We start from the raw sequence: 18897 nt of genomic DNA, 5'->3' as shown, positions 1-18897 counted from the left end.
CAAATTTTATGTTTTGTTGTAAACGTCTAATTTAAGATCGGAATAATTTAGTTACTGTGTCGCTCATAACCAATTCAAGTGTTAGCATTTGCATTGAACTCCTGTAATGGCCGATTACAATGAATATAGGGCTATTCTTCGCAACGACCTGGCGTTGGCGCGTCGTGCGTTAAAAATGTTGAGCGAGGACGAAGGCCGAACAGGTTGGATCAGAGAAGAATGATTGAGTCACGTTATGCTACCGACTGCCTACGGTCTCGCGAGCTTGTTCTGCGGAGGCCGCAGAGTGCCTGGGGCAGAGCATTGCCACGTTCTGCAGAATCGCCGATGCAGAGGAAAGCCATGAGCTCGTGGATCACAAGCCCAGCGCAGGCATCAACTTGGCCGAGTTGCAAGGCTCTTCCGCATGCCTGCCAACTCTGCTGACGTCCGCGGGAGACTCCTGATTTTTGACCGAACTTTCTGGTTGTACGACCACAGTCCTATATCTCCCGATAAGTCTCCTCTGCCCGCGCAAGTACGGTTCACATAGTTTAAGCAAAGCTGAGTTTTGGTACAGTTGGCAGGCCATGATTTACAGGGAGGTTTAGCGCCAGCAGACGAGCGACCGTCCTGTGTCACTCTCTTATCCTTGTCTCCTCGCTCTAAGCCCCCTGTAAATCGTGGTTTACATAAAACCGGCACCACGAAATCAGCAGCTGCGTCGTAATCATCAGCATCAATGTCTTTGGCCTTTCCAAGGATAAAATCAGGCAGAATGAGTAGGGGAATCTCAACGGACCACAGATCACAGAGCTGACGAGTGCCTGAACGGCACGAGCCCAGTATGCGAGTTCCATTTTGGGCCACCCACCTTATGTGCTCGATGTTTAGGTGCACATCGTACAAGAAAAAAATGAAGTAATGAGGTTAACAAAGAGGAGAGGATAACAAAATACTGTGAACGGGAAGGCCTCCTTTATCCGTTCAATCAGTTGTATGGCTTTATCAATATGATCGAGGATGTCACCACGAACTGAATGAACGCTTCTGTCAGGGCAAGCTACACTCTGACAGCATAACGGATATGCTAGTTGGCAGCTGTTCAGAGCAGACTTTCCCTAGAAATCGTTTGTCGTGGTCACCGCTCCGATTCTCACAGCTGAAATAATGACGTTTTATGGCGTCACTCGTCATTTAGACGTGAAGGGACTTTGACTTAACAGTGAGCGACAGAGGGCCCGGCTAGCTCTGTCCGTAGAGCATGAGACTTAACCTCAGGGTCATGGGTTCAGGCCCCACATTGGGCGCCAGATGAAGGCCTCGCCTTCAAAAAACCGGTCCGCGAGCCATGGTCTCGACTGAAGAGTGACAAATCCAGTCTCTTAATAACCCCGCTTTATTCCGGATAAACTAAAATGCATTAAAAAGAAAGGAAACAACATCAGGCGCTACTGCGCTGAGAACATGCTGTTCATGCGCGCGACAATAGAACAGCGAAGAGAAGCGGGAAACATGTCAGGGCTTTACCGCGGCGAGACAAAACACACTGCGAAGCGAATAGGGCGAGCAATAAGGCCAAAGCGCTCACGGCGGAACAAGAAGCATTGCTCCTCGCGTTACAGCAACTCACGCGAATACGCCCAGGCTGTTTCTGCAGGCACTCCTTCCACCTTCGTGATGCCGGTCTGCTTTCCGTAGTCCCTGCACACCCCGCTGGCCCATGTCGCTCGCTGCTTGACCCCGCCGGGGCGAAAAAAGGCCTCGCGCCTTGCTTCGACGCGCGTATCTGCCCGTGTCTTTCACCGCTAACATCCCGCCCCCAAGATTATCTGCTCACTCATGCGCACTCGCGCTGCTCGCGCAAACACAACACAAATAGGAAAACGCGCGCGCGGTTTAAAACACCTAAAGAGGCTGCGGAGCCCCAAAACGGCTAATCTAAGACCGGAATAATTAAGTTACTGTGTCATTCATAACCAATAGCACTGTTACTGGGAGTCTGCTACAGGCGACCCCATTCGACCCATGACTTTTCTAACGAGCAAAATAACAACCTAATCTAACTTACAGCAAGCTACCCCAAGTGCCTCTATCCTCCTTTTCGGGGATTTTACCTTCCCAAACATAGAATTGCGTAATCTTCCACCTGCATCAATAGTAGGTTCCGCAAAAGGCAACTTTATTGCAATACATTTCAACGGTAATTTATCACAATTGCTTTCAGAACCAACGCGCACCTTATCGCAATCTAAAATCATTCTTGACTTTATTTTGGCTAGTAAACCCGATGCCGTCTCATTCATTACTTACCTTCAGAGAATTATAGACCAAAATGTCATTCCAGCCGCCTTCTTTTTTCTTGTAATGCCAAATATGACCTTGAAGAAGACTGTAACACTTTAAGAAAATAGTCATTAAGGGGCGATAAATCAAGAACTTAAGACCTACTTTCCTGCATAACAAGCTACATATGACATTCAATCGACACATGATAACTGGGCAATCTTTAAAAATAAATAAATGATTCACCTGATAAACATATACCAACCGTCAACATTCGTACAAGTAACCAAAAACCATGCTTTACTGATTCTTTAAAAAAAATCGAAAAATAAGCGCCTCTATTGGGAAGATAGCGGCAACACAATTTGATAGCAAAACTATATGTTAGGTAGCTCAAGATGAATATTTGACTGTCATTCGCAGCATAAAACGTCCTTTTTATAATACTACACTTCCAAAGTTGTTGCGTACTAACCCAAAACTGTTTTGGCAAGTAATACACTCTAACCCAAAATACGCACTTACCCTCACCAATGACTCACGCGTTGAATGTGCTGGCACATTTAATTCCGCATTTTCCTCAGTATTCTCGAATGAAATCAAAAGGCCCTTTCTTTTTCTTTTTTCTTTTTCCAATATGAAAGGTGTCATACTAAGCATCGCAGTTTATGAAGACGGAATTTCATCCATAACTCTGAAGACTGCACTATCATCATCGTGTGGCATGAAGGTATGAACTATAAAATTCCAAGAAACACAAGACACCCGGCTGCTTATTGCCTGTCATTACTGTTCTCAGTCACTTTCTTCACTACCTTTCCGGATGATTGGTAAGTGGCATAGGTCATTCAAATCTACAAGAAAGACAACAGAAGCTCTTCATTAAATTATCGAACTATCTCGCTAACAAGCGTGTCATGCAAAATCAAAATACACGTCTACTGTCAAATTATTTTTTCTTAGATGGTAACAACTATTTTCACCCGTCACAGCATAGGTTTCGCATAGCTTTCTCCTGTGAAACCCAATTAACTATTTTCTTCATGACTTGCGTCTTAACCTGGTCATCGATGTGCGAATCGGTACAATCTATTTTGGATTTAGAGAAAGCATTTGATAAAGTGCCTAACTACCGCTTACAACTAAAAGTTCAACTACTAAACCTGGATCCTAATGTTCTGATGTGGATACGGGAATTTTTGTATATTCGTACGCAAATGGTTTCGGTCAACAATAATTTGTCTAGCCCCCTCCCAGTAACTTCCGGTATGCTGCAAGTATCTGCTCTTGGCTTCCTGTTATTTTCATATATTTTAATGATTCACTTTAATGTGTCTCCTCTAATATACGCATATTTGCGGACGACTGTGTCACCGCACTATCTATAACGCATCGCACCAATCTGCTCTCTAGAACTTGTTTAAGAACGATTCAGAATGGTGCAATATTACACTGATGACCGTAATCACCAGCAAATTCACTTGCCTGTCCTTCTCGCACCATCGCGCTCCCTATTTCTTTCCTTACGCAACTGTTAACCCCCCGCTTGAACAGGTACATTCTTGTAAATGCTTACGTGTAACCCTATTCATGATTTGTCTTGGGACGCACATGTTGTCGTAATCGTTGTTGTCGTCGTGTCTGCGTTGGCATAATTTGGTCACAGAATAAAACTCCGGTGAAACTTCACAAACTGATTTAATGGCTACATGGAAGAAACATTATAGAAATTCCAACTGACAAACGTTTCGTTCGGCGTCTTTTAAGCTACTCCTTTCATGACGGTTGGCCGTGTTCCTCTCTACAGGCCTTCCTTTCTTTCCTTTTTCTTTAGGGGGGCCCCCGCTTGCGTGGGCTCTTAGAATCTGGCAGTGGCGGCGCTCGGTCGGCGGTGTCGGTAACAGAGGAATCCTCCTTGCGTCTCCGGTGCTGGCCCGCAGCCGCCTCGTAGGCTAGAAATTCAGGGCAGGCGGGCGTCCGCGTCTGGTTAGGCCGCCAGCGCGTACACATGCCCAGGCCTGAAACCTTCTATCCGTGGCATGGACGCGGTTCAGCCCATCGCTGTTCCCTTTGGACTTCCAGGAACCTCTTCTGCCGACACGTGGTGCAGGCCCGCCGAGTTTGGTGAGAATTATGGCCCCGGTTGTGTCTTCGACAGCGCCAGTGGAGCGGGAGGGACGCTTTGAGGGACTACGAGCCGCTGGTCGACTTGCTGGCAGTGGCAAGGAGCAGCCGTGCCACTGCCATACGTCAGTAACATTATATCATACGTCAGTAACGTCAGGACATACGTCAGTAACATTATATCAACATCTGACAAAAACTCAGAGAATTTGTGGAATGCACCGCCGTGTTCAAAACTACTGGCTTATAATTCATTTGTTAGGCCAAAAATTTAAAATGCATGCGACACATCTGGAGACCAATCAAGCATATCTCTTCAAAGAGAATTGGTTAAAGATTGCGCTGTTACATTGATTCATGCATCATACTCATAGAAAATCAGGTTTTGATCCCTAAAAACAGAATCCGGTGTATCGACACTTTTATGTCGACATCGCATTTCCAGCATTTGATTGTGTCACGTTTTTTTTTTTTTCATCACTTAATCAAGCCCCATTAATCACTGCAGCAGCACGCATATCTTAACGAACCAGTCATCCACTTCACATTGCGAACCCACACGCCGGACGACCGCCTTTACTGCTTCGTTTTTCATTCGAACCACCATAGACTGGAACGGCCTCCTCCACGAAATTGCTACAAGAAATCCACGAAAATGACCATCTTCGTTTTCGCAACTTTTATCTGACCATTGTTCCCAGTAACTAATTACCATGATCACTAGTGTTTGTATAAGAACCTACGCCTTATGTAATGCCTCTATGTATTAATTAAGGTAATAAACGGAACTGAAGTCAGGTGAAAATAGCAGGAGAGTTCTGCTTCTTTGTTTTAAGCATGAAAATGTAAAGCACCTGCTTAGAAGTTATTCGAAGTCATAAAAATGCTACAACAATAATGCTCCCTGTGTTTTTACGGTCTCCTTGGAATGAGCTCGCACTGAAGTGATTGTTATTATTGGTACTTGTAAAATCTCGCTTCCACTTGGGAAATTGGACTTCCTGAAAAATACCAACAAACCCTAAATTCGCAATGATAGGTCGATATAACTGACGTAAAAATACAGAGTGCGCCACTTTCCGTATATCTGCTTCTATTTACCAAGATCGGGATTATTTGGCCACTGTTCGAGGCATTTGAGTCATCTGCTTTTTTCGTTTTTATTTTTGTTTCATAATTCACGTGCCGGGTTTTGCTAAGTACATATTGCTGCTTAGGAGGAGGAGAGCCGTGGACTGTTTTCTTTTAAAGCCAAAGCTCTCCTTCACGACCAAAGTGGCAAAAGCTGTGCTATCTCGGAAGCCTGATCTTTATTTAACCTTCTGAGCATAGCATAGGAACAACGTATCTTAAACCAAGGTTAGTGTTGTGCACACATATTTGAGGAGAGAAATGGGGGGGGGCACGTGCAGCATACACCTAAATCTAGAAAAGGCCATCGAAATCATGCAGTCCGAGAGGGCGAATAAGCCACCGCAGAAGCCGAAAGGAAATCGGTTGGCGCCAGTAAGCAAAGTGACCAACAACCGTCCTCGCTCCTGTCCATTCCGTTGTTGAGTGAACACCTATAACGCGCGTTAATGGTCGGCGCGAGCAACCACTCCGACTGCAACCTCTTTGCTCGAGGACGGAGAATGCTGCGAAGGAAAGAGAAGGGAGTTGTTTTGAAGTTGATTACCCGAGTTTCTCGGCCGGTTTTCAGTCGTACACCCTTCTTTTCTGTCTCTACCGCCACATTTGGTGATGCGCGTCGTAGAATAATGGGGTCGCTACAAACTATGAAAAAAAAAAACTTAGTCCTGAGCTTAATGTACCTACTACGCTGCCGCATTCTACTGGAGAACAAAGTTTCTGCGCAGTGGCAACAAAGGCGTCACATGCGCATCGCCGTCTTCCGGATCTTTGAGGGTGTCTCCTAAGCAGAGGTGGACAACCTCTTGAGGTTTCGGCCTCATGAGATTGACCTGAACCTCAAAATGACCTCAACCTCACGGAGTGAGGTGAGGTTGAGGTGAGGTCGAGGTGAGGTCGGTGACAGCTAGAAATTTTTTGTGTGAGGTCACCAAATTGAACCTCAAACTCAGGCGTGAGTTTGAGGTTGAGTGAGGTCGTCATTGTGTGACGTCGAAATAGTGAGGTCCAGGCTTTTCGCTGTTGCCGCGGTTGTCTTCGAAGAGCGCCCCTTTTGACGCGGAGCTCGAGCATAGTGCCGCGGTGTGCCCGCCGACTCTCGGTGTTTGGTTACTCCCCAATCGGACGACCGAATGCCGCAGCCCCTGCCCAGCTTTCGGCATTCCACCGTAATGTCCGAAGCCCGAGTACGCTTCCCTCTGGTCTACTAGGAAGGAGATTTTTTTTTTACTTCACGAACTCCTCATGCCCCCCGCCTGCCACCCCCGTTTCCTCTGACTTGTTTGTGCCGATGCTTGCCGCAGGCTCAAACACCCAGGAGCGCGGAAAGCACATAACTCACGTTGACCGGCGGTGCTTTTGTCCGATGCCGCAAGGAAACCAGCAAACTAAAAAGTGAAGCAAATTATCTTTGCGCAGACGGCGCGGAACAGAACTGTGTCTTGTGCATTCCCGTTTCCAGGCGATAACGTCACGGCTGCTGCCTTAAATTCGATAAAGGACCCCGCTGTACATTGCACGGAAACTTAACAGGAAATGGTGCAGCGAAATTGTTAGAGGACGTGATACTGACAGATAAAAAAAAACATGAACAAACCAGAAAAACCGGCACAATACCATCTGTGCATTTTATCGAAGTCCTCCCTTTCGAATTGTACGTTATCATTTTATATTCCTGTCCTGTAAATTTATATTCTTGTATTCTCCAGAACAACCTCTCTTTGGTCTTGTGCTGCTTGTTTCTTCTAACAGATTTAAAGGTGATGGTGCTAGTGTAGCGGTAAAACATGCAACAGGATGAAATGGACGGCACAGCTTATAAGACGCAACTGGTAAACAGGAAAAAGCCTGCGCATGTTAACCATATGCTGAGATAGAAGAGACAAAAAATATATGGGGCCTGTATGCAGTACAGCGCAATGAAAAAAAAATGATTTCGCTCCGCTGGGGCCCTTTATTTCTCTCAAATTCTAGTGAAATCAAGCAATGCAGGAGGAAGGAGGAGACTAAGGGATTCTTAACTTATTCAGGAGCAGAAAACGAAATTTGAAAAGCGTTCTCCTACATGTTTTTATGAGCTAAAAAGTATTGAGATGGTTTCCGGCTCGACATTTTGGTGTCTAGACGGACGAATTGGTGTGGCGAAGTGAACATGCCTGTTTTGTGCTCCAGTCTGCTCGAGACGCACAAATCAATAGGATGAAAATTGTTGTGGCCAGATGTCGGAATAATTCTTTCAGATATTTGTTTTTTTCTTTAAAAACCAATTTAGATGTACGTGATATGAAGCCAATTACATGCTAGCACTGAGGAATGCAGTATTAAGTCGATGTCCCAAACCTTTCATACGCTCTGGGAAGAACAGTTCTCTCCTGTTTTTATTGTGCGATATTGGTTATTACTTTCGGCAACATGGTATTTATTTATATATATATATATATTTTCTTGTATGTCAATTAAGTTCGTACACTGCCGAAAAGAGAACAGGCTTCTTCCCTCACATTAGGCTCTTTCTTTGGCGTCTTTTCAGAGGCGCATAGCACAACCCTCCTTTCCACTTACCCGTGCGGTCATTTAGTTTTTTCTTTTTCTTTTGCAAGTATTGGAAAGCGCGATCTACTCTCTGAATGCGGAGCTGGCACTCATACGCCACTACCTTTTGGTGTGTATTGGTGACAGTTCGGCATTCACCGCATGAGCAAAACCAGATGCCTACAGACGGAGGGTGAAGGGAGGAGCGAGTGCACAACGGGGGGCGCGGTCCCTCCGGGCTGCTTGCTCGTCTCCTTTCTGTTGTTCTTGTCTTTATTTTACGTTTATGTGCTGTAACTATACGACACTAACGGGGAAACGGTTTCTCTAGATTCACCTACGGTGCATGCGGGGAAGCTGCTTCGGAGACACCACTGTTCAACTGATTAGTTCAGTCGTCGAAGGAAAACAAGTGAATACCAGAAAGAAGCTCGTCTCAGAATTGTTGGCGAAATGGCATTAAGTATTCGGTTCGGACGTACACGTATTTATATCGTGTGTACGTGTTCTTTTTTTTAGGTGGTTGCGAGTTGGACATTTTGCTCCGGCGAAATTTGACGGACGAGCCGATGTTCGCGGAAGCAAAGCGGTTCACGTTTGGCATGGAAGCAGCACGATAGAGCACATGGCTAACGATCGTCGTCTTCACGTTATCCAGGTTTTGGCTTCGCTTCTACCATGCCTGGCCAGAAGTGCACCGGACCCGTACGTCGCTACCTGCCTGCAGCCATGCCGTGTTCAGGTGTGCGACCTTTCTTCGAACCCAGGCGCTGCCTTCGTTGGATCGGAATCCTTGTTCATCGGTTCAGCCGCATCAACAGGAACATCATCCACGCCTGCCTTAAAAGCCAACAGCCAGCCGCGACACGTCAGTGGGCATGGAAGCAGCACGATAGAGCACATGGCTAACGATCGTCGTCTTCACGTTATCCAGGTTGGTCAATCGTGTTCTCTACATGCTAGGAAAACATCAAATCGTTTTTACTGCTGCTTCCGTGCCCACAAGTGCTCTATGACGTGTGTTGTGACTGCAAGGAGGTGTTGCTTATGTTGTTGCTATGTTCGGGTGACGTTGAGCTAAACCCCGCGCCTAATCGCAAGCAAACTACAGAGCGGCAGACCCAAGTAGCTGATGAAGACGACACGTCGTGCGCCCATCGTCATAATGAAGTCATGGCTGCGTTGTCCTTTATTAAAACCGCCTGTGAGGCGTCAGCGGAGGCCCAAGCCATGTTCACGCAGGCTGTTAATGACGTAAAAGCCAATCAGGAATGTTTAGCAAAGCGGCTGTCTAATATTGATACTCGACTCGCTTCTGTTGAAGCAGAAGTCAGCATGGTTAGTAGTCTCGAAGGAGAACTTCTGTTAACAAACGACACCATTAATGACTTGACGCAACAGAATAATGAGCTTCTTTCCCGCATCAATGATCTGGAAGACAGATCTCGCAGAAATAATTTAATATTTTATGGCGTCCCCGATAGCAATGAAACGTGGAATGACACAGAAAAAAACGTTATTAGTTTGCTTTTCATCCAGTTTTGGGTCAGACTTTAAACCAGACAAAATAGAACGAGCCCACCGCCTTGGTGGCCCTTTTGTTCAAGAAAAATGCCGACCAGTGATAATAAAATTTTCGCACTTTAAAGCGAAAGAAGAAGTGATGTCACATCGTGATGAGCTGAAAACAATGAAATGACATTTCAGTTTCTGAAGACTACTGCGCAGCAACTAGGCTCGCTCGCAAAAGGTTAACTGCTTTCGCAAAATCTTTGCCTGGTTCACCATCTTTTAGGCTTCGCTACGACAAACTAACTGTAAATAAAAGGCAATATGTTTATGACCCTAGAACAGACAGTTTCATTGAGCTGCCCCGGCTGCGTTATCATTCTCCTTCTCGTAGCAGCCCATCCGATGATTCATCTGCACGCGCTCGACCCTCTACATCCAATGCTGATCGCGCGTGCGCGATGGGAGACATTTCGAATTCAAGTCCCACGCGTAATGTTTCATAACACTTAGCCAGGGGTAGTGGTCATCGGCGCCCTATATCAGTCCTTTATACTAATATCCGGAGCATTTTAGGCAAAAGAGATAATATCAGAGGAGCTATCAATTCGTGCGATGCCGACCTGGTGGCGCTCACTGAAACTTGGTTAAGTGCTCGTGTAAGCGACAGCGAAATTTTTACTCACACCAAGCCTTTCAATGTCTATCGTTGTGACAGAGATGGAAGACAAGGGGGTGGAACCTTGCTCGCAGTTTCTACTAACCTAACATCGTTCAGAATTAATGTTTCATGCAACATAGAATCTGTCTGGTGCGGCGTCATTTTAAACAACAGAGTACACATCATTGGCGTCTGTTATCGTCCACCTAATGCAGACATCACATTCGTGAATGAATTGCATGACGCGGTTAACACCGTCGTCCTTCGTTATCCAGCATCCCCGGTATTTCTTCTAGGCGATTTCAATTATCCATCAATAAACTGGACATCGACACCGCCTACCTGCACACCATATTCTTCGAATTGTCAAGCTTTTCTCGATATGTGCTCCCTTTTCAATTTTGATCAGGTTGTTGATGGCCCAACGCGTGTTATCGGCAGTTCTGCTAACATTCTTGACCTGATCCTCACCACTAACCTTGATATGATAGGCCCAATAATTTTCATGCCGGGACTCAGTGATCATTCTTTACTTCATTTCGACCTAAACTTTACCGCGTCTTCAGCTACGAAAAAACGCAAGATTATATTTGATTACAAAAAGGCAAACTTTGAAGAGATAAATAGAGAACTTTCGCTCTTCCTTGACAACTATCTTAGTGGTTTTGAACATCGTTCTGTCCAAGAGAACTGGGACCTGTTCGTCAATAAAATTTCATATCTAACTGAGGCTTACATTCCCAAGAAAATACTAACAGTACATAGACATTCGCCATGGTATAATCCGTACTTAAATCGACTTTCGAACAGAAAAAAACGCTTATTTCGGGCAGCAAAACTGCAGCAGACTGCGCCACGCTGGCAAGCATACACTAATGCATCTCACACCTACTCTCAAGCTGTCGCTTCTGCAAAATCTACTTTTTTGAAATACACTCTACCATCCTTGCTCACTAATAACCCTAGCAAATTTTGGAACATCGTAACTAACCCCCAGAGCAACTCAGAGATTTCTTTACTTGACCAGAACGACTTACCTGTGCCTAGCAAGGAGTGCGCATCGATTTTAAACAATATGTTCACACTGAACTTTTCATCTGCAACTAATCTTCAATTGCGTACACATTCGTTTTCTGGCTATACGATTATGCATCCAATATCAATAGATGCCGACGGGATTGCAAAGCTAATTGAAACACTAAAACCTTCATGTTCCTCAGGTGTTGACAATATAAATGCAAGATTCCTTAAAGAAACAAACATGTACTCCTCTGTCCTTTTGGCAAAAATATTTCAACAATCTTTAGATACTGGCGCTATTCCTGTACATTGGAAGCAGGCGAAGGTGATTCCACTTCATAAATCCGGTAACAAGCAATCTCCCCTTAATTATCGCCCCATATCTCTTCCCAGGTAACGCAAAATGTCACTGGAACGTTATCTGAATGGCCACAAATGTCAGAGAGCAACGTTGCCTGATTGTTGCTAATGTCAATATTTTTGATCACCAGATAACGTTATGCACTAATGTTTCTACAACGTTCTGAAAACGTTGACGTTATGTTATTTCAACGTTATATTAACAAAAAATGACGAAAGAAACGTTGCCTGTACATTACTTTAATGTATTCTAAACAATGCATGCGGTACCTTCCTCAAGGAGCTTCTAGGCAAAAGCTACATAACCCGCACCATCTGTTCCTACTAGACAAGGTGCAGCCATAGCTGATGAATCGTGCATGAGTGCGTTCTGCCTTCCTGAAGTGACTAATGTATGCTTATATGTCGACAAGGCACCGACCAAAAGGCAGTTATGCAGTAATTGTGGTCTGCTGACTGCTGACCGGTCACTTGAATGACACAGCCAGTGCAAAAATTACGTCAGGTGCACATGTGAGATCATTTACACAATTTATTTGGCATGATTGTACATCTGTTGAGTCAGCAATTCCATGAAGAGACGAGCAATCACATCCAGGTCATCCATTCCATGAATTAGGCCACTAAATTAAAAGAACAAAAACACAAAAAAGATTATTATTCAGCCAAAATTCAAGACAGCACTTACAAAGGAATCAGACATCTAAAACTAAATTTGCAGGACCAGAATTACTTGTGTGTGGAGCGTGCCAATATTTATTGGACAGATAGTACAAAAATAAAGAACACCGGGACACCCACTGAATTTCCGCTTTTAAAACCATCAAAATTACAGCTGATGCAACATTGATGGCCTTACACTGTATCCTAGAAGTTTACTTTTATGTCCCATAGGTTTTGCCTATGCTGTTCCATATGATATGCTGGTAAGCTAAGTGACTGTGACAAGTCCAGTTTTTGCACAGCTTGATGCACAAGTAGTTGCACAGCTTGATGCACAAATGATAGTCCAGCTTCCGTACACAGCATAACAGACCTACGTTTTTTGCAGCGTGCTGGTGCGTGGCGAAAATGGTCGCCAATGTCATGTCTCATGTCCACTTCCTTGCCCAACAGGCAAGACTGCCGGAGGGCCACTGCGCAAACAAAGACTTAGGGCAGTAAACCTAGACACACACTGATATTTACTACAAATTAACAAAACCCATTACATCTGTTATGAACTGTGAACACGCTTATGCATACATTGAATTGTGCATCTCAATCTATTATACGACTCAATGAATCCACACCTTTTGCACAAGGTTCTTCAGAAGCCCTGAAATGAGCAAAAGAAAAAAAATTAGAAAATACATTAGAACGCAGCAGCAAAAACGGCCTGCTGGCCAGAATTTAAAAAATAGCCAAATATATATTTGCGCCAGAATAAAACCACAAATATAGAGCTATAACGTGCACTGCACAGTAAAATGTTGCTTACAACACCCACTACAGGCACAAGGCAAGTTTTTACCTTGGATGCCGCTTTCTGCTTGTGCTACTGGGCTCACTGGTACTTGTGCTGGTCTCGGTGGAGGATGGCCAACGAATGGTAGTTGCTTGGCTTGTTGTGTAGGAACTGTAGATGGTAGGCGATGATTATCGCAGCTTTCATCGCTTTCACTTTCCTCACAAACAAAAAGAGCCTTCTGTTTCCTTTTTTTTTGTTGGGACGTTGCTGCCGTCTTCACCCGACACTGCAGTTAAAACTGTTTCAATTCAGTTATTTCAATAGTGGCTTGCTAAAGTAACATTCACAAATATAGCAGCAAAGCAAATGGAATATGCATGATTAATATAGAAAGTGTAAACATATCAGGCAAAAACATTTTAGCAGCAAAACTGGACTCTTACTTCCATACAACGCCTTCTTGGTGGGCTTTCTTGGCCTTTTTGTCAGCCGTTCCTCATCAGTTGTCAAATCTGAAACCGCTTCAGCTTTCTTCTCTCTTCTTTTTGCGTCAGCATATGTTGCTGCAAGCAAAGAGTTCAGAGTAGAAAGATTGAATAACACGGCTAAAGGGAAACTGAATGAAAATAGTAAGCAGACCCGTGAAAAGGCAACGTTCACAACTGCTTAGCAACAATATTATTGAAATAAGAGCATAACAATGTCACTATAACAGGAGCCTTGAGCCAATAAGCAACAAACACGATTACTGATAAGAGTCATTGAATTAAGATGATGTGTGATTATTTCACCATTTTGGCTCAAAAGTTCTCCCCTCTGGCAGTGCTTAACTTATGTGCATCGTTGCCTTTGTACACTGCCACAACCAAGAACCTAAAGCTCCAACAGTGCCCTATAATCACAATACTATCTTGTGACAAAAAAAAAATGACGTACTAGTCTCGCCTAAGATTCGGCATTTGTGTGCAATCCATTCTTCTCCAGGCTCCTCGCAGTCTTTTATAGCGCTTGGGCAACGAGATGGGGTTCGGAATGGTGGCCATAATGTTTCCCCATTCTGCACCCAGAATTTTGGGGACGGCAGCAACTCCGTCCGCACTGCTGAATTCGACGATGTAGAGCATCCTGCAAGAATATAGCGCAGTTAGCATAACAAGCACTAGTGCCAAGTCAAAGGCATTATTTTCTAAGTGCCTCAGTTGAAGAGACACTACTGAGTTGCACTTCACTGCTCAAGTTTCCAATCAATGAGGGTCAATTTATGGTCAGTGTGTATTTTGCCAGCAGCTGAGCGAGATGCATGTCATTGAAACTAGTTTTCTTTGCACACTTATTGCTGGCGTTTCAGGAAATTAAATCGCTGCAAACACTATCTCCTACTTGGCATGTGCTAGAAATTTTCATCAACAAGAAGTTTACTGCTGATTTCTAAAGTAAAAACAGCGCCAGATGACACACACACACACACACACACACACACACACACACACACACACACACACACACACACACACACACACACACACACACACACACACACACACACACACACACACACACACACACACACACACACACACACACACACACACACACACACACACACACACACACACACACACACACACACACACACACACACACACACACACACACACACACACACACACACACACACACACACACACACACACACACACACACACACACACACACACACACACACACACACACACACACACACACACACACACACACACACACACACACACACACACACACACACACACACACACACACACACACACACACACACACACACACACACACACACACACACACACACACACACACAAAGCGCCAAAATGCTAAACCGGAATGGCAAAGGGCGCATACATACACTGAGCAAGTTAGCGAGATGGCTGGCTGGTGGCCCCAACCGGCGGCCTGTGGGCTATCAAACTAGACGAATTTTCAGTCACACTTCGAGCAAACGATTAATGACACTAATTGGTCACACAGACCTAATGATGCGGCTCTTGCCACGGGCGTGACAACTTAGGCGTTAGCGTGACACTGTCACGGTGACCACACCGCCAAAGAGGCAAAATAATTTCAGCATTTGTCTCCTGATCAGAACACAAGCAGCTCTGCTGAACATTTGTGATGCGGGGCAGCGCAGCACTGTTCTGCTGCGAAAATGCATGGCCAGTCGTTAATGACAAAGAAATTCATGATTAACAAAGCAGCAAGGAATAAACAGAAAACGCGTGGCACATCCAATGTGGTTCCAAATGCGGCAGTCTGAGATATGCCTACAAGCTAAAAAGGGAGGTCACCAAAGCAATAGCAACTCACCTGTGAGCGATGAACAGTGCATGCAGTCGGAAGATTGAGTTCGCACGTGAAATGCGGCTGCGAAGTCGGCACGAAGGCACTCAAAGTCAAAATGCACACGAGCACAGGCAAGTGGCAAGACAAGGCATAACGTGCGAAAAAGCTCCATAAAGCCCCACAAGAGCCATGTCGTAGTGTTTCTTTTGTCCCGCCATATTGAATGTGGTGCCGCCATGATGCCGCCTGAACGCAGCAAAATAATATGAAATAAATATTTATTAATTTATGCTAATGTTCAAGCTTAATATTTTACTGCGCGAAAGTTTTTTATTTGCAAAAAATTGTTTATTTATGGTTATTTATTACATAAACGCTTTCGTTGGCCAAGACAAGCAATGTATGGCACACAAACGAGGTGTAGTCGAGCCAAGCTCAAGCCCAGCCAGTCTGTTCACATCTCACGGGCAATGCTTGTGTAGCAGTGCGGAAAAGTGGCTTTTTCTCCTGAACACGCCTTATCATGTTGTATCAGCTTTGCGCTGTTATAATCCCAATACTTGTGCGTAGCTGAAGCAAGTGATCATACTGCTCATTCGTCGATGACCTTCAGTTCACCATGATGCGTACCGCTCGTGTTTTCAAGTAAAGCTGTGTCTACCAGCGATGGAGAGGACATAGTGGTGTATCATTGATGTTGGAAGAAGACAGAAATTCTGACGCAGGGCAACCAAAATAGCAGCACTTTGCCAATCTGATAGCCCTACTGTACAGCAGTCCCTTACAAGTTGAAACTTAGCTACTGCCGAGGAACATTTTGAGAGGGTGGTGTTTCACAGCAGTGAGTCCAGTGCTAGTTATCATAGCAATGACGATGAAGAATTGGTTTCTCCATTGTGCCCCGTTGATCCACCGCCAACTGGCGAAGTTGCCGAGTCTCAAGAACAAATTCTACAGCAGTATTCATGCAGCAGTGAGCTCCGCGATTTTTCTTCAAGCGAGAGAGAGGTGGATTTAGCTCCGGCTTTGCACGACCCACTTTGTTCATGGGCTGTAGATAACATTTTTGCCGCCCACATCACTAAGCTTCTGAAAATTCTGCAGCCGCACCACCCAGACCTCCCTTCTGATGCCAGAACACTGCTGCGGACGCCTCATGCCAGTAGTCACTAGCATGGGAAGTGGCACTTACTGCTTTTTTGGCGTCACTGGAAACCTCATTCAGCAACCAGAAAGTGGAGCCATATCAGTGAGCGCTTCAGTGATTTCCCTGACGATGAACGTCGATGGTGTGCCCTTATCTAGGAGTTCGTCGAAACAGTTCTGGCCTGTGGTTGTGCGGGCCGAAGAAAGCTCGCGAAATGAACCTTTCCTTGCAGCTCTCTACATAGGGGACTCAAAACCCGAGAGTGTTCACTTTTAGATCTTGGACTGCACCATGGTGAAGCTGTGTTCCCTAGTGATTTTTCATGCATTTGTTTGCGACATGCCTGCGCGGGCATTCGTTAAATGTACCAAAAGACATGCAGCATACTATGCATGTGAAAAGTATACGTGCAAAAAGGCATGTACTCTGTAGAGCATAGGAAAGTTATATTTCCTGATGTGTTGGCCCCTCCGCGTACAGGTGAAAACTTCACCAACATGGCACAGCCTGATCATCACAATTGCACAGCACCATTGCTCAAGCTGGGCATCGGACTGGTTCCCACTAGACTATATGCGTTTGGTTTGCTTAAGAGTTATGAAAAGACTTCTAGTGCAGTATTGGACATCCACTGCCCCATCAGCGTCAATGCTGCCTTTGAGTGCACGTAGGGCCATTTCTGAGAACTTAGTTACTTTGGCTGTCAACACTCCACAGGAGCTTCAGCGCATTCCAAGGACCCTGCGTGTTCTAGAATTTTGGAAGGCATCCGAGTATAGAAACTTCCTTGTTTACTTTGGCCCCATTGTTCTGAAGCAACACCTTGCTCATCCATTTTACACGCACTTTTTGAAGCTAAGTTGTACCATCACAATACTGGCCTCACCCGATCTTTGTATGACTTTGTGTGAATATGCTGAGCAGCTGCTGCTTAGCTTCGTTACAGAGGCAGGTAAGCTTTATGGCAGTGGCATCTAAAATGTTAGCATACATAGCCTCTCGCATCTGGAAGATGATGTGCGACGGTTTTGCCAAATTGCCCTATTTTCAGCCTTTCCTTTTGAAGCTTTTCTAGGAAAGCTGAAGAGACTGGCCAGAGGCCATGCCCTTCCTACGGAACAAATTTTTATGCGAGCAGCTGAACTAAAGCAGTTCAAGCAACCAGTGATTCCTAGAAGTGATGGCATCAAGCTGTCCAATATTCACATAAATGGACTAGTCCCTGAAACATTTCGGGGGCAGCGATTCAGTAAGACTACGATTGGGAAAAAAGTGTTTTCTACAAAGCCAAAAGACAGCTGTGTGAGGATAACGGGTGGAAATTTTGTCCTAATAAGAAATTTTATAGCAGCTGAAGGTGACGTCCTTATTTGCGGGCAGCACTATGCCGATGTTAGTAACTTTCATGATGCAACGCTGTGGTCTGTTGACATAGGTGTTTACAGAGCCCGAGGACTTTCACGGGGTCTGAGTATGTGCAGCATCAATGAAATTGGTACAAAATGCGTGTGCTTACCGGTCAAGAAAAATGCAGATGCTATTTTTTGTGCGCTCCCATTGTAAAAACCATACCTTTGCTTGGTACTCTCTGACAATGACAAAACCATTCCCACAACACGGTGTTTGTTTGCACCGTGTTGATATGATATAATTTTCACTGTCTGTTGGGCTCTCAACAGTATTGTAAATTAATAAAAGTATAGTTTGTGATATTTTTGACTGTTCTGATCTGATGATTTGTTGGAAAATAATTACTATCTAAAATTGTTTCCATGTTATAAAGCTGAAATTTATCACTTGAGCATATATTCGTCCAACCAGGAATTTCGCATTTCACTTCGCCAGTAATATCTAACTCGGCCTGTTTATAAATGTTGCAATAGCAATTTTATCAAAACGTTGGTGAGATGTGTACACCCAACGTCAGTGCTGTGTATGTCTATAAACGTTATGATGACGTAATCTCTAAACGTCAGGGCAACGGATGTCTTGCAACGTCGCAGCAATGTGAGATTTTGTCGCATTACGTTGTGTGGAAGTTCATACATACAAGCAACGTTTAGGCAATGTTTTGCGTTACCTGGGTTACTACCATACCATGTAAAATTCTTGAACATGTCATTTGCTCATACATAGCTAGTTTTCTTGACTCGAACCTTTTTTTCAATCCAGCGCAACATGGCTTCAGGAAATCACTCATGCGAGACACAGCTACTTTGTTTCTTAAACTCCATGCTAACCCTTATTGACAACCGTTCCTTGGCTGATTGTATCTTCTTGGATTTTTCTAAGGCCTTTGACAAAATAAACCATCATCTTTTACTACTTAAACTCAAGTGTCTTAATATTGACAGACATCTTCTT

The 18897-nt window shown here is 44.6% G+C and overlaps 1 protein-coding gene across 2 annotated transcripts; it reads right to left on the bottom strand.

Annotated features, from left to right (window-relative positions):
• Nucleotides 1-10551: 10551 nt before the first annotated feature.
• On the bottom strand, nucleotides 10552-18366 carry LOC146177735 (uncharacterized). Of its 2 annotated transcripts, XM_084580567.1 has the most exons (7): nucleotides 15411-18366; nucleotides 13989-14177; nucleotides 13496-13615; nucleotides 13116-13220; nucleotides 12895-12920; nucleotides 12643-12738; nucleotides 10552-12225 (listed from the first exon to the last, which is right to left on the bottom strand). In XM_084580567.1, the coding sequence occupies exons 1-6, from the start codon at nucleotides 15622-15624 to the stop codon at nucleotides 12694-12696; spliced, it is 699 nt and encodes a 232-aa protein (XP_084436693.1). In that variant the 5' UTR covers nucleotides 15625-18366; the 3' UTR covers nucleotides 10552-12225; nucleotides 12643-12693. The 2 variants fall into 2 exon arrangements, with proteins under 2 accessions (XP_084436693.1, XP_084436692.1); XM_084580566.1 differs by lacking the exon at nucleotides 12895-12920.
• Nucleotides 18367-18897: the final 531 nt, after the last annotated feature.

This window comes from Amblyomma maculatum, chromosome 10 (assembly GCF_055883805.1).
Source record: "Amblyomma maculatum isolate TAMU_Amacu chromosome 10, ASM5588380v1, whole genome shotgun sequence".
NCBI classification, from domain to species: Eukaryota; Metazoa; Arthropoda; class Arachnida; order Ixodida; family Ixodidae; genus Amblyomma; species Amblyomma maculatum.
Note: the sequence above shows the minus strand (reverse complement) of the source record. Positions and strands in the feature narration are given on the sequence as shown.

What these genes read in the sequence shown, in the direction of transcription:
- LOC146177735 (XM_084580566.1), bottom strand. Translation starts at nt 15,624, where the DNA reads ATGGCGGCACCACATTCAATATGGCGGGACAAAAGAAACACTACGACA. An exon ending in GCACTGTTCATCGCTCACAG is followed by an intron (nt 14,178 to 15,410) that starts GTGAGTTGCTAT and finishes ATATTCTTGCAG; the next exon opens with GATGCTCTACATCGTCGAAT. An exon ending in CAAGAAGGCGTTGTATGGAA is followed by an intron (nt 13,221 to 13,495) that starts GTAAGAGTCCAG and finishes TACCATCTACAG; the next exon opens with TTCCTACACAACAAGCCAAG.